The following is a 12,406-nucleotide window of genomic DNA, read 5'->3' on the forward strand; positions in this document are numbered from 1 at the left end:
TAAGAAACATCTCCACCCACCTGCCCCCCTAGTAAAGATATTCCTTTTCCACTTGGTATCCTGATTTTTTATTTCTGAAATAAAGCAGAAATTAACCAAGCTTATTTTAACAATTTCAAAATATAGTGTCAGCTAATCAACATCTTCCTACTGTCTTGCTCATAACTAAAAAAAGGAAGCTATAAATACCTTCATATGCACCAATTAACAGGACAGAACACTGCTATATACTTAGACTGACATGCCTAAAATAAAAGAATATCATCAGTCTGTACTAATCAATAAAGATATGTTGGAAGATATTGAAGATTTCAAAGTACAGAAAGATTTCAGAGACTGAAGACCGTCACAGAGGATGCAGGGTTGGGCATTTCATGCCTGTCTCTATCTTGAGACCTTGGCAGCTACCCACAGAAGCTCTTCAACGTGAGCTAAGAATGTGAGATCTCATTGTCTTCCCATGTAAGGAAAGGTTATGAAGTGCAAAAGAGAAATAAAATAAAGGTCTCAAAAAATATAAAGGTCTCCTCTAGCAGAGTTAGACTGCTGAAGTTTTACTTATGAGTGTGAATCATTTCACATTCTTGCACAGAAGTGCCATGAAAGACCCTGGACACCTCAGCAGGCTATTTATCTTTCTTGAGATATGGTATATTTATCTCATTTTTAAGAGAATACAGAAACATTAACTTTATGGCATAAAAAGCATAGCTTAAGGAGAGTTAAAAATCCTTCTCTGGGTTTACACTTGTGTCATGATAGTAAGTAGACTGAATCTTCCTTTCATAACTGCCTGATTTCTAAGCATCTTCTAATCAGAGTAAACTGCACATGCTGTAGTCTCCACCTATATTTTGCAAGTGACCTCTACTGTCTGTGTCTCTCTTTTTTTTTTTTTTCCCCCAAATAAGACTTAAATCCAAAAAAGTCTATTTCAAAGTTACACCATTCTCCTCCTGACATAGCATACTTCTAACACAACCCCCTGAATCTCTGGGTCCATAAACTATAGTATTTAGCTGCTTTTCTCTCCTGTTTGTCTTAGGTTGTGGGCAATATTTTGGTTCCAGTGAAGGTGCCTCACAGATCCTGTGTACAGATGGTGCAACTACCACACTTGAATAGCTCTGGCAGAACAAGTTCAGTGCCTTGTTGTGTTAATAACAATATTTGCCTTCCCTTTCCCTTTACTTGCTCAGCTTGGCAGCAAGAAATCTACTTCAGTGTATGCATTGGCTCAGTGATGTGACAGCATTCAGTAATCTTCAAAGGACCATGCCCCTGAGCTGGTCCCAATAACTAGTTTACTTGGTGCTACAGGTTTTAATTTGTCGCTGACTCCAGCTAAGCTAGGGACATTTCTGGAAATTAGGCCCCCAAAGCTGAGATCTCCTCCAGACATCCAGGTCTTTTGTTGGTCAGGTAGAATACCCTAAAGCATGGTACACTGACCCTGTCTCAGGCCAGTTGGATGGAGGCTGGTCAGTGCCTGTCTCCCTCCATGGGCTCTACAGGGACCTAGGAGGTAAAGGTGGTGGTGAAATGAAAGATAACTTTAAAATGTATTGCAATTTGTTTATCTGGATCTGATTAGACACTTTAAAAGTCTATTTGGTTTTGAATGGGTTTTGTAGTGATCTCTTTGGGAGATGTAATAAGAAAAGAAAAAGGAAATTACTGTTTTATCAGGATTTTATCTGGATTTTTTTTTCTTATTTGATTGCCATTATTCCTACAGTGTTTCCTGCTCCTAAAGTCCAGGCTGTTAGCTCTTCACTTACATTCTTCCCTCACATTCTTCCCTCAGCAAAGGCTTCTTCTAAAGGACTCCCCAAACCAGCTCTTTAAACTAAATACTGGACAAGACCTGGTCATAGGCACATAGACACTCAGAGATAGAGGGTTTTCTTAAAAAAAAAAAAAGTCCCCCCAAAACCCCCCCCCAAAAATCCTAATTTATTGGGATTTTTGCATAGGGCAATGCTTAAATGTGGAAATTAATCTTTGAACAGGATGATCACTTAATACCCAACTGATGGTGGGAATCTTTACCATCTTCTGTTGAACCAGAAGAGACTCCTTAAAATGTTAAAATCATCTGTGTTCAGTTCTGGGGCCTCCAGCATAAGAAGAACATGGACTGCTGGATGGACTCCATAGAAGGGGCATGGGGACGCTCCATGGAGCTGGAGGGCTGGAGCATGTCTGCAATGGAGACAGGCTGAGAGAGCTGGCGTTGATCCACCTAGAGAAGAGAAGGCTCTGAGTATACCTAATAGCAATTTCCAGTACTCAAAGGAGCTGCAAAGGAATTGGAGAGAAACTTTGTATTAGGACATGTAGAAATAGAACAAGGGGGAATGGCTTCAAACTGAGAGTAGGTTTAGATTAGATATAAGGAAGAAATTCTTGACTATGAGAGTGGTGAGGCACTGGAACAGGTTGCCCAAAGAATCTGTGGGTGCCCCACCCCTGGCAATGCTCAAGGCCAGGTTGGATGGGACTTTGAGCAACCTGGTCTAGTGGAAGGTGCCCCTGACCATGAGCAGGGGTTAGAACTACAGGTTCTTAATGATGTCCCTTCCAACCCAAACTGGTCTGTGATTCAGATCGAATGAATCTATCTGTGAAATTCTCAAGGTCCAGCTGGCCTGACTGCAGCAGCCTGTGTGTGAGCCACTGCTGTCAGTTCCCTGTAGGCTACAGGCAGCCTGCTTCCCCTTGCACCTGCACACAAAGAGGTGTTCTGTCGGAGCATTCCCGAAGCAGCTCCTGCTGACCCATTACAGATGTTTTACCCATGTACCATTAGGCGAGTGCTGCAGCCACCCGCTGGCCCGGGGGCACGGACACTCCTCTGACACCTGGCTTTAAAAGTTGGACTCGCCTGCAAGAAGGTGGTTTGTTTTTTTTTTTTTTTTTTTTTTTTTTTTTTTTTTTTTTTTTTTCCTGGGAAAACCGATTTGTGGCCTGTGGTCAGGCAGCCGGCAGGCGGCAGCCTGTGCCTGCGTAAGGCTTGCGGAAGGTTTTGCCACAATGTTGTGTGTTGGGTTTTTTTTTGTTTGGTTGGTTTTTCGTTTGTCTGTTTGTTTTCTTCTTTCAAATTGTCTCCCTTCTTCAGCTGTTGGAATCACGTCTGTGCAATAAACCCTAGAACTCCGTCCATGTCTTCAGCTTCCCTCACCGCCCCTCTGGTGCAGACACTCTTATTCTAACCCCATCCCAATTTCCACACTCCTGTCCCTCCTCAGGGCTCTCCGGCCCAGCCACCACCTCACTGCAGTGAGGGACCTCCATCCTGCAAGGCCTCTACTCCCATGCCTCCCTGGATTCTGTAGAGTCTAGGGAATGCCAGTCCCCAGAAGGCGATGCCGGGTCTCCAGGCTCAGCAGCTGCGGGATTACAGCAGCATCAGGAGGCGACTTCAGCCTTTGCAGAGGGCAAGTTTGGCTCTGAGCACAGCAAGAGTTCTCCTGCGTCCTGTTTCACTCGGAGTCCTCAGGTGGAGCTGTGGTGCTGGATCCCCATCAGCCCTGTGAGCAGCCCAGGCACTGATGGAGCCAAGGCCTCTCGTGTGCGCCAGGGGCTGCTGCCTTAACACAGCAGTAGGGTCTGAGCTGCTGGGTCAGAACAGCAGGGTCTCATCAGTAAGGCCTGCTCTTGCTGAGCTGGGAAGTCCCTAAGATTCTTGTTCCAGCACAGGCTGCCTCCCAGCTGCAGGAAGGCACTGAAGTGCAGCAAAGACCATCCTGCCCTGAGATCTAGGGTCTTCTGCTGAAATCCTCAAGATGCTGCAGCTGGGTCCCTTTTTTACTTTAATGGACACTTGAATGTCCATCCCAGATCAACAGCATGGAATGTGAGGTCCTAGGGAATGGCTGTATGCTGCCCCCCCTCCAGTAGGTCTCACCATCTAGTACATGGATTAGGGGAATAAACTGCTCTCAGGCAAACACCCTCCTTCTGACTAAGGAAATGCAGCAACTTCTTGAAAGCTGTTAAGTTCTGCCAGTTTGCAAGTGTGGTATTGGAAACACTTTAAAACCCAATGAGGGAGAGAATATAAGGTGTCAGGGCTTTTAAGGGTTGGGTGTGCCTGGGGGCCACCCCCTGGGAACGACTCTCTTGGGGGCAGTTTGAAACCATTCCTTATTGGGAACAGACAGAGGAAACAAAGCTTCTTATAGCCCGTCACCCTGCTTCCACTGCTAAATAGCCCTCCCTTTGGCCCTGGGCCAAGAATTCCTGGGAAACAAAAGTGGAGAGTCCTAGACAGGAATCTTTGACAGGAACATATTTGTATGTTTGGTGCATAATGAGAAAGGTTTACTCTCACTGCTTCTCTTGCCACTGGTAGATGGCAAGAAACCCCAAAACCATGGAGGAGTCAGTAATGACAAGCTGCTGTGAGCTGTCCTGCCGCCCCACTCTGTACACCATGCTCTGTTGTCTTCCAAGTCATGCAGGAGGTCTGCTGTGCACAGCTTTTTTTCTCTGCAATCTCTAACATCACCCTAATAGACAATGGGGATCATATATGTGTAGGATAGGTAGGGTTTTGTGCAAAACAGCACCACTGGAATGTACTGTGAAATCCTAGATGTCAAAGAAAGGGATTTCTGTCAAAGGGATATACTCTGTGTATCCAAACCAGCCCTCCTGCCTTCCTACAGCTAGAAACATTTCCAATTTAAAAGAGAACACACACCAATTAAATACCAAGAGTTCTTGTTTGCACCTGACAACATTAGATACTGCAGTACCTTTCCTTTACTCAAAATAAATAAATATAAGCACACGTTTTGGCAATGGCATTGCGGGAGCATGTGTGTGTGTGTGTGATTTTAGACTGTAACTCCAGGGGTAGGTTTTCAGCTGAGTTTTCCTCTATCCCAGGATGGCAGGGCCAGGGTTATATGTGTCAATGGCCACGTGAGGATAAGCCTGTGGTGGGAGGATTTCTGAGCTGCAATACTGAAGCCCTGCTCTGTTTCTGTGGGCCTCAGGCTAAGAACAACAACTCTTCTCCGCGCTGCTGTGACAGCTTGTAGGTATCTTTGCCACAGGAAGGACAACATCAGCTGTCTGACTTGTGGGGAAGCTGTCGGGAGATGCATGCCTGGAGGGAATGCATCCCTCCTCAGCTAGTAATTTTTTAGAATTTCAGTTTCTGCCTGATAATGTGAAGGTGACAGTGCAGAGGAAGTATTCTTTTTCCAGTCTTATTGGAAAAGGGCTTTGATAAATAATAGGATGAGCAAGACAGAAAGCATTATTTCTGGGCATTGCCTTGAGCGCATGTGATATTCTGTAGCCTCATGGACACTAGGATTAAATTCTTGATTTTTAAATGCAAAAAGAATCTTCAAAAAATTAATATAACCTGTGGATCTTATTTGTACCTGAAAAATTGAAGAAAAAATTGTTTCTCCACTGGTAACTTTTAAAATGGATGTTCAGCTGCTTGGGCTGGGATGAAAGGGATGAAAAGGGGTGACAGATTTGGCTTAAATACTGTATTAGCCCTTTTATTTATTTAATTTATTTATTATCACTGTATTAGCCAAACACAAGATGGGTGGTTGCTGGACCAATTTCTAGTTGTGGCTAAAAAACTCTTGCTGGTGCATAGCTCCAGAATGTACCCAAAAGATACTTTTCTTGGCTAAAATCTCTCCTTACCTTCACATGATATCATCTCACCTATGTCTCATTGCTGATGGAGGCATTGCAAGGTAAGAGAAAAGGAGAATAAATAAAAGTGAAGTTCTGTAACTACAGAGAGATGTTTGAGAATTTCTTGTATGCACTGATACCTTAGAAGCTTAGATACCATGGAGATAGTTGCCTTAGCAATGTTTTAGCCACATAGGCATTCATAATCAAGCCTGCCTCCTGTGGCAAAATGATGCTGTGTTACTTTTTTTTTTTTTTTTTTTTTTTTTTTTTTTTTGCAAAGCTTTTGTGAATGTACAATAAAGCAGTTTATGGGTTTTTAACTAGACTTCAGATTTTCTCTCAAGCTTCTCATCCTTGACATTCTTTTATTTTTTCATTGACATTAATTCTGAAAAGGAATGTCTTTCAAGTTAAGGCTTTGTACATACAAGAGCCTGTCTGATTTGGTCCCTGTTCACCTCAAGATAAAAAAAAAAAATCCCACTTAGAGGGTGAGAAAGGATAAATTTCAGAGGTTGTGTTCAGATTTTTGGCTTTTAAAAACCAGTACAGCTTGAGTTGCTGTAGGTTTAACATTTCCACAGCATGACATCATTTCAAAATCTGTGTATTTTCACAGTAGGAACTCAGACAAACCAAATGCTATGAAAAATGGAATAAGTGGGTGGATATCTCTATTATGATTTGCAGAGTATCTTAATAAAACCAATATGTAAAAATATAAAGTGAGATTAAAGACAAAAGCAATTATCTCCTCTAGTTGGAATTGGAAGTATTTGCATTTCAAAATTTGTGTTTATGTTTTGGAAGAAAGTTTGGTGTAGAAGAAGAGAATAAAGGTGACCTCGCCCCTGATAAGTAACAGTTGTGTTAATTACCCAATTCATCCTCGCCCTTGATGAGTCACAGCTATATCCAATAAAGATAAATGTGATAAAAGGGAGTGGGTTAGCTGGTGAGGGAGGAGGGAATGAGAGGCTCATGAAGAAGAATCCTGAGGAGGGGGAATTGCTGTTGTTAGGTCAGTTTGGGTCTGCTGTTAGAGCCTGTTGTTGGAATATGCAGTCATAGTCTAGCTAGGTAAAAACCTGCATTCTGTGTCTTTGCTCATTTCTAACTTTTAACAAGAGGGCTGCTGCAATATTTTGGAGTTTCAGAGCAGGCAAAACTGCTGCCTGGTAGGGCAGCAGGCTACCAGAGGTGACAATAAAGTGTTGATGGGGCAGTGGTGGCCTCTGTATGGTGTGTGCTTGCCCTCCCAACACCTCCCAGCTTTAGATTCCACACAGGAATGGAAAACCTGGCTTTCCAGGATTTTCACTCAGATTTTTGTCTTTGATCACAAAAGCTCTGTGATTTTTCAGGCCATGGAGAAGCCCTGGACCAGTTCAGTGACAGCATGTTTGGTTTTACATCACCCAGGTTTGTGCTCTTTACAGCAGGCATTCCTTTATGGAAATACCTAGAGGAGAGGTATAATCCACTGAAAATTGAAATGTCTTCATTGTTTCTTGGTGTATGCTAGCCATGTCTAAATATGGGAAACCTCTGAAAGCAATAGATGCTACTTTCTTTTTTTCAGTTGTTTACTGCACTTTCCCTACCTTTCCTTTCATTTTTCTCCCTTCCAAGAAAAACAATAAAGCACCATTAAGACAAGGCTTATTTATATTGATTTTTTTCAGGCTGTTAATCATAGACTCATAGACCAACTCATGTTGGAAGAGATGTTGAAAGACTATCTGGTCCAACCTTTTGTAGGAGCCTCAATGAAATTATCTAGCCTGTTTAGCTGTGCCTTCAAAATCTGCAGTGATGTGACCTCTACCCTTGGGGATGTTATTGCTGTTATTCTTACTGCAAAATTTTCTTTCTTGTATTGAGATGAAACCTATCCTCTTGCAACTCATACCCATTGCCTCTTTTCTTCTTTGTGTGGCTGCTTGTGAAGAGAGAGCCTGTCTTCTTTGTATTTACTTTTTAACTACTGAAACTACAGTGAGGTCTTCCTTGAACCTTCTTTTCCTGAGGGGGAAAATACTTAAATCTTAGTCTTTTCTCATAGGGCCGATTCTCCAGCTCTTTGCTCAGCTTTGTGGCCCTCCTTTGGAGTTGTGTAGTCTGCATTGTTTTTGAATTGTGAACCAGGACTGGACATGGTACTCAGCTACTGTGTAGTGATGGGAAGAGTCAAGTTTGTCAATCTGCTTGTAAGGACAAGTGAAAAATATTAGGAGATGAGCACCAAGGGCATTGAGAATAGAAAGAAATAGAAATACAGGACTGGGGAAGGGCATGCCACTTGGGGAATTTCTGATTTAGATTTGGTTAGGAAGACTATCTTTACCTGGAGTCAAGATGTGTATTTGTGGTGGCTTGTATGTGCAGTTTTTTTCTTTCAGTAACTTCCATTCCTTTCTAATCTGCAAGGCCATGAGAGCTCCCATCTGCACAAAATCATAATTAGCTGTTTGTCATTTCTGTTTCAAGTGATTTCTCCCACTGGGACTGAAGCAGTGCCTATTATTGTGCTATTTTTGCCCCACAGTCCTGCAGGAGTACGTAAGTGTCCTTTGCTGAGATCTCTGCAGGGAGGAGCAGGCATGTGCTCTGACAAGGCTGTGGTCCCCCACCAGTAGGATGTTGGAGGCTGACGGATGTGTTTCCCAGGCTCTTGCTGTCCTCTGCAGTGGCTTTGGCACTTTATGCTGAAATATTCCCATGATTAAACTCCCCAGCATGTGTTCAAGACAGGCTGATTTTAATTCAGTTGTCATGTCTGAGTTGTGCACTTTGTGGGATTCTGAAGTGGTTTTTATAACTTTTTAGATTGAATTTTAATGATGAGAACATAAAAGCTTTTTGACTGTTACACACTATTTTTTTTGTTATAATCACCATTAATAATCATATCATAAAACCTCATTTTCATCAAGGTTTGATTCCCATTTCATAAATGCCTCTGGCAACTGCTGGAATGGCCAACTGTCTTCATAAAAGTCAAGTACCTGCTCTGCTTAATGAGGGTCCATCATCTGTGGTGGATCTGCAGCAGGATAGGGCTTTCTATGGGAGCACAAGTGTCATGGTCTGGTCCAGTGGTGAAGGTGCCACGACCTTCCTTGTCAGAGGCACCTTTAAAAAGACCAGTGGAGGCACAGGCACCCTTAGCCACAGAGTGATTTGCCCTTTGTGCACCCTCAAGTGCAGAGTGATTTGCTCTTTGTGAGGCTGCCAGAGCAGCAGAGCCCACCCCGGATGATGCAGGAGTAAAACAGCAAGATGGGGTCTTTTCTATCTCCAGAAGAGCTTCTTTATTCCATGAAGTCCAAAGAGAAAAGAGCCAGGTGACCCCAGGGGAGAGAGACTATATAGGGTAGCCAGGGTTGGGGTTTTACAACTTGGCCAATGGGGAAAGGAATTGGGAAAGGATCCAAAATGCACCAATGGGGGAAAGGAAAAACCAGGAACTGAGAGCACAGCGAATCAGATGTGAACAATTAGTGTACTGTGGCAAGGATTCATGGAACTGTTTCGTTTTGCTCATTGTGACTGTGAGGAAGAGAACACACCAGCTTAAAGGCAGCTCACGGGTTGCAAACCTTCCACGGGAGGGCAGTCTCTTCTGTGGTGTTCTTAGGGGTCACCAAACACAAGGGCTGGCGGAGAGTGATGGCTTCCATGAGGTGGCTGCTGCCACCACAGCTGCTGGAGAAAGGCTGTGTGGTGGTGGTAAAGCAGTGCGAAGGCATTCTGCAGCAGTGACTCTTGTGCCACTGATGCAGAGATGATTTTGGCTTATTTTATGGCATAAGTCAGTGCAAGTCACTGGGAGATTTGTGGAAGAAAATCATGGAAGACATGGAAAAAGTAGAAGATTCCTCTACTTATCAAATTCCGTGCTTATAGTGGCTAATTCTGAAGTTGTAAAGATGTTTAAAACATGGGAGTTGTTCCTGGTGAAAATAAATGAACATGGGGAATACCCAAAAATGCACTCAAAGAAATCTGATTGGCATTTTTAACATACCTGTACTGCAGTAAACATTGAGTCAGCTCAATTTAATCTTAGTATATTTATTTTCTTTTTTTTAGGAGAACGCCCCCCAGGGACAGATGTACTTGGATAACAAAGATTACAGTGCGGTTTCTAGACAACAAGAGATGGAGCTGAATCAGACCTCATCACATCAAACCAGTTTGTCTGCAAAGGTGGTAGCCAAACCAGTGGCCAGAAGTTGCAATGAGCTGCAGTTATTAAAGGAGTATCATGGCATGGTAGCGAGTCTTGGAGAGCCACAGATCCTGTGTGAAAAATCAGCAGTAGGGGAGGATTTCAGTCCTGTGCCCATGCAGGGAAGGTAAGAATAAGAACAAATGGAATGTGTTTTCTCCAAATCAACATTAATTTTTATTTCCTTGCAGGACAGACACATTTGTTCAGTAAGTGAATATTTCTCCCACTGACATAAAAAAGCCAAACCTTAGTGGAACAGCAGGGCAGGTGTAATTGCCATGGTGGGGTCATGGATCACCAGATTTCTAAACTAATCTCAGCATTAATATCCACCATGGGCCAATTTTGCTGTGTTTTCAAGATCAGACAATTGGCTTTTCTTCTCTACTTGGTGTCAGAAAACACACAGAGGTAAAGTATTTTTCACATCCCACCCTATACCTCTTTCAGAAAAATGCCTCATAAAGATGTAGAGAGAATTGCTACAGCTGAGGCTGCAAACACTAAAATGGCACAATATAGCACGACTCTGATGGCTGACACACCACGCATCAAGTGGACAAGGAGTGTGTGCTCCTTGTGCATCCTCTCCTACATCAGGAAAGGTGCAGGCTGCTGGGCAGGGATGTTAATCTTTCCTGTTGTGACAGATACAACATCAGCAATTCTATTTGTAAGTACTTGGAAATAATTTATAGACCCCAAAATATTTCAGGTGGACTTTGAAAGCTTTGAACCAGCAGCAACCACAGTGAGTGGAAGGCAGCCAGGGTCGACTGTCAACTTTTTTGAGTAGTTTTGAGCAACTTTAGAGGTGTCATGACAGAACCTAAAGTGAGAGAAGAGTGCTGAACCTAATAGAAACTCCTGCAGAGCACCGGCCTTGAAGTGCTGCCTGGCAGTGTCTGCATTAAGAAATGCTTACACTGCAGTTGTGAAGTAGAGTGCCAGCACAATATCCAGAACCCAATGCATGGGTTTTATCCAGAACCTTTGTTGCATGGCTCCAAATCAGGAAAATCATGTTATATGGGAGGTGCAGTCCTGGGGGGCGGGTCCCCATAGTTCTGGCTGTGCTAGTGACATCCCTGGTTTGGTGAGCAGGGCTGAGATCTGTCACATGTCCCTGCATCTCAGTTAGAAGGAAATGTGCTTATCTTGGGAAGAAAGGAAGCTTGGGGCATTTTGGTTAGTTCCCTGACCTGAGCTAAGGAGAGCCAGGATAGCTGGGTGAGTTTTGTTGTGCCCTTACTTATACACATTAAGTATGGCATAGAAATCTACAGTAAACCAAGTCAATATTTAATGTACATCTGGAATTATTTCTGTCAGGGCGAGAATTTGAAATTATTATAGTTATACTTTCCAAATATTAAGAAAGTAATCAAATTATCAGCTTGACCAAAAAAGCCCTATAAATCCTTTAGAATTTTTTTTTGTATTTGAAGATTTTTATGTTGGCTAAGAATTTTTTTCTGGCCGAAACAAATCTTGTAAAAAGTTCTTCAGTTCAGTATGTAAAGGGATGGGTTTATGTCTTATTCTGGAAGAGCATGGTAAGTATAAGTTATATGTGAGGATGGGGAGAAGGGAAGGACTGAGTGCATCTGAAGACAAGGTTTTTCTTCTGTGAATTCGTGTCTATATCTTGCTACAGCTGACTTTGCCAGTGCTATTTACTTTCCTGTTTACTATCCTGGCACTTGAACAAAATTTGTATTCTTATGGACCAGCTCTTATCATTCTGCTAAACTTCTTCCCATTATTTTTCAGTGTGTGATAAGAATTTGTGTACAGGCGATACACAGTTTCTGTGAACCTCAGAAACTATCTAGCAGTCATCTCTGGTCTCAGGTGCCAGAGATGAAAAATACTACTTTCCTGTGAGTGCAGGGTATGACTAAGAGTCTTTTGCTAACACTGTAAGTGTTGAGTAAATTGGAGCCACTGTGTGTGATTTAGGAACAAAGTTACAATTAAATAGCCATATCCATGCTACCTTTCAGAGAAATGTATATTTAATCTTCTATAGTAATATATTAGGGTTCAGGAAAGGATCTCTCAAAGTTTGTTGTACTTTACCTCTTGCTCTTCCAATATTTTTTTTAAGTGTTTTTTTTTTTTCATGAAAATTAAACTTATCAGTCTTTCATTAGCGTGTATTTAAACCAATATACATCAGGTGCAGTTAAAATACTGATGTGACCAGTATGTCCACTCTGTATGAGCAATTTCCCTTAAATTGTTGGAACTGCCCAACAGAATGAAGATAAAATCTGGATAAACTTTTGCAGAATCACAAGTTGTTTGATTAGTTTCATTGGAATGAGAATTAGCTTTCAATGTAAGTTATTTTGCTTGTAAAGGAAACTACTGGTGATTAAAAGGAGACCAAGGTGTGTTTTTTTTTCCTGTATAGTGGTTCACTAAAATGGCACATCTGTATGGTTTGTTTTCATGCATCTACTTAACTTAAATCGCTGAACTATC

General features: G+C 42.3%; 1 protein-coding gene across 1 annotated transcript in view; it reads left to right on the forward strand.

Annotated features, from left to right (window-relative positions):
• The first annotated feature begins 9,778 nt into the window (after window positions 1-9,778).
• Window positions 9,779-12,406, forward strand: part of OCA2 (OCA2 melanosomal transmembrane protein) — a 160,142-nt gene continuing 157,514 nt past the window's right edge. The window contains exon 1 of the mRNA XM_066313584.1: window positions 9,779-10,040. Within this exon, the coding sequence (XP_066169681.1) occupies window positions 9,796-10,040 (245 nt within the window). The 5' untranslated portion in view covers window positions 9,779-9,795. The remainder of the gene's footprint in view (window positions 10,041-12,406) is intronic.

The sequence above is a fragment of the Sylvia atricapilla genome, chromosome 2 (genome assembly GCF_009819655.1).
Source record: "Sylvia atricapilla isolate bSylAtr1 chromosome 2, bSylAtr1.pri, whole genome shotgun sequence".
Classification (NCBI taxonomy): domain Eukaryota; kingdom Metazoa; phylum Chordata; class Aves; order Passeriformes; family Sylviidae; genus Sylvia; species Sylvia atricapilla.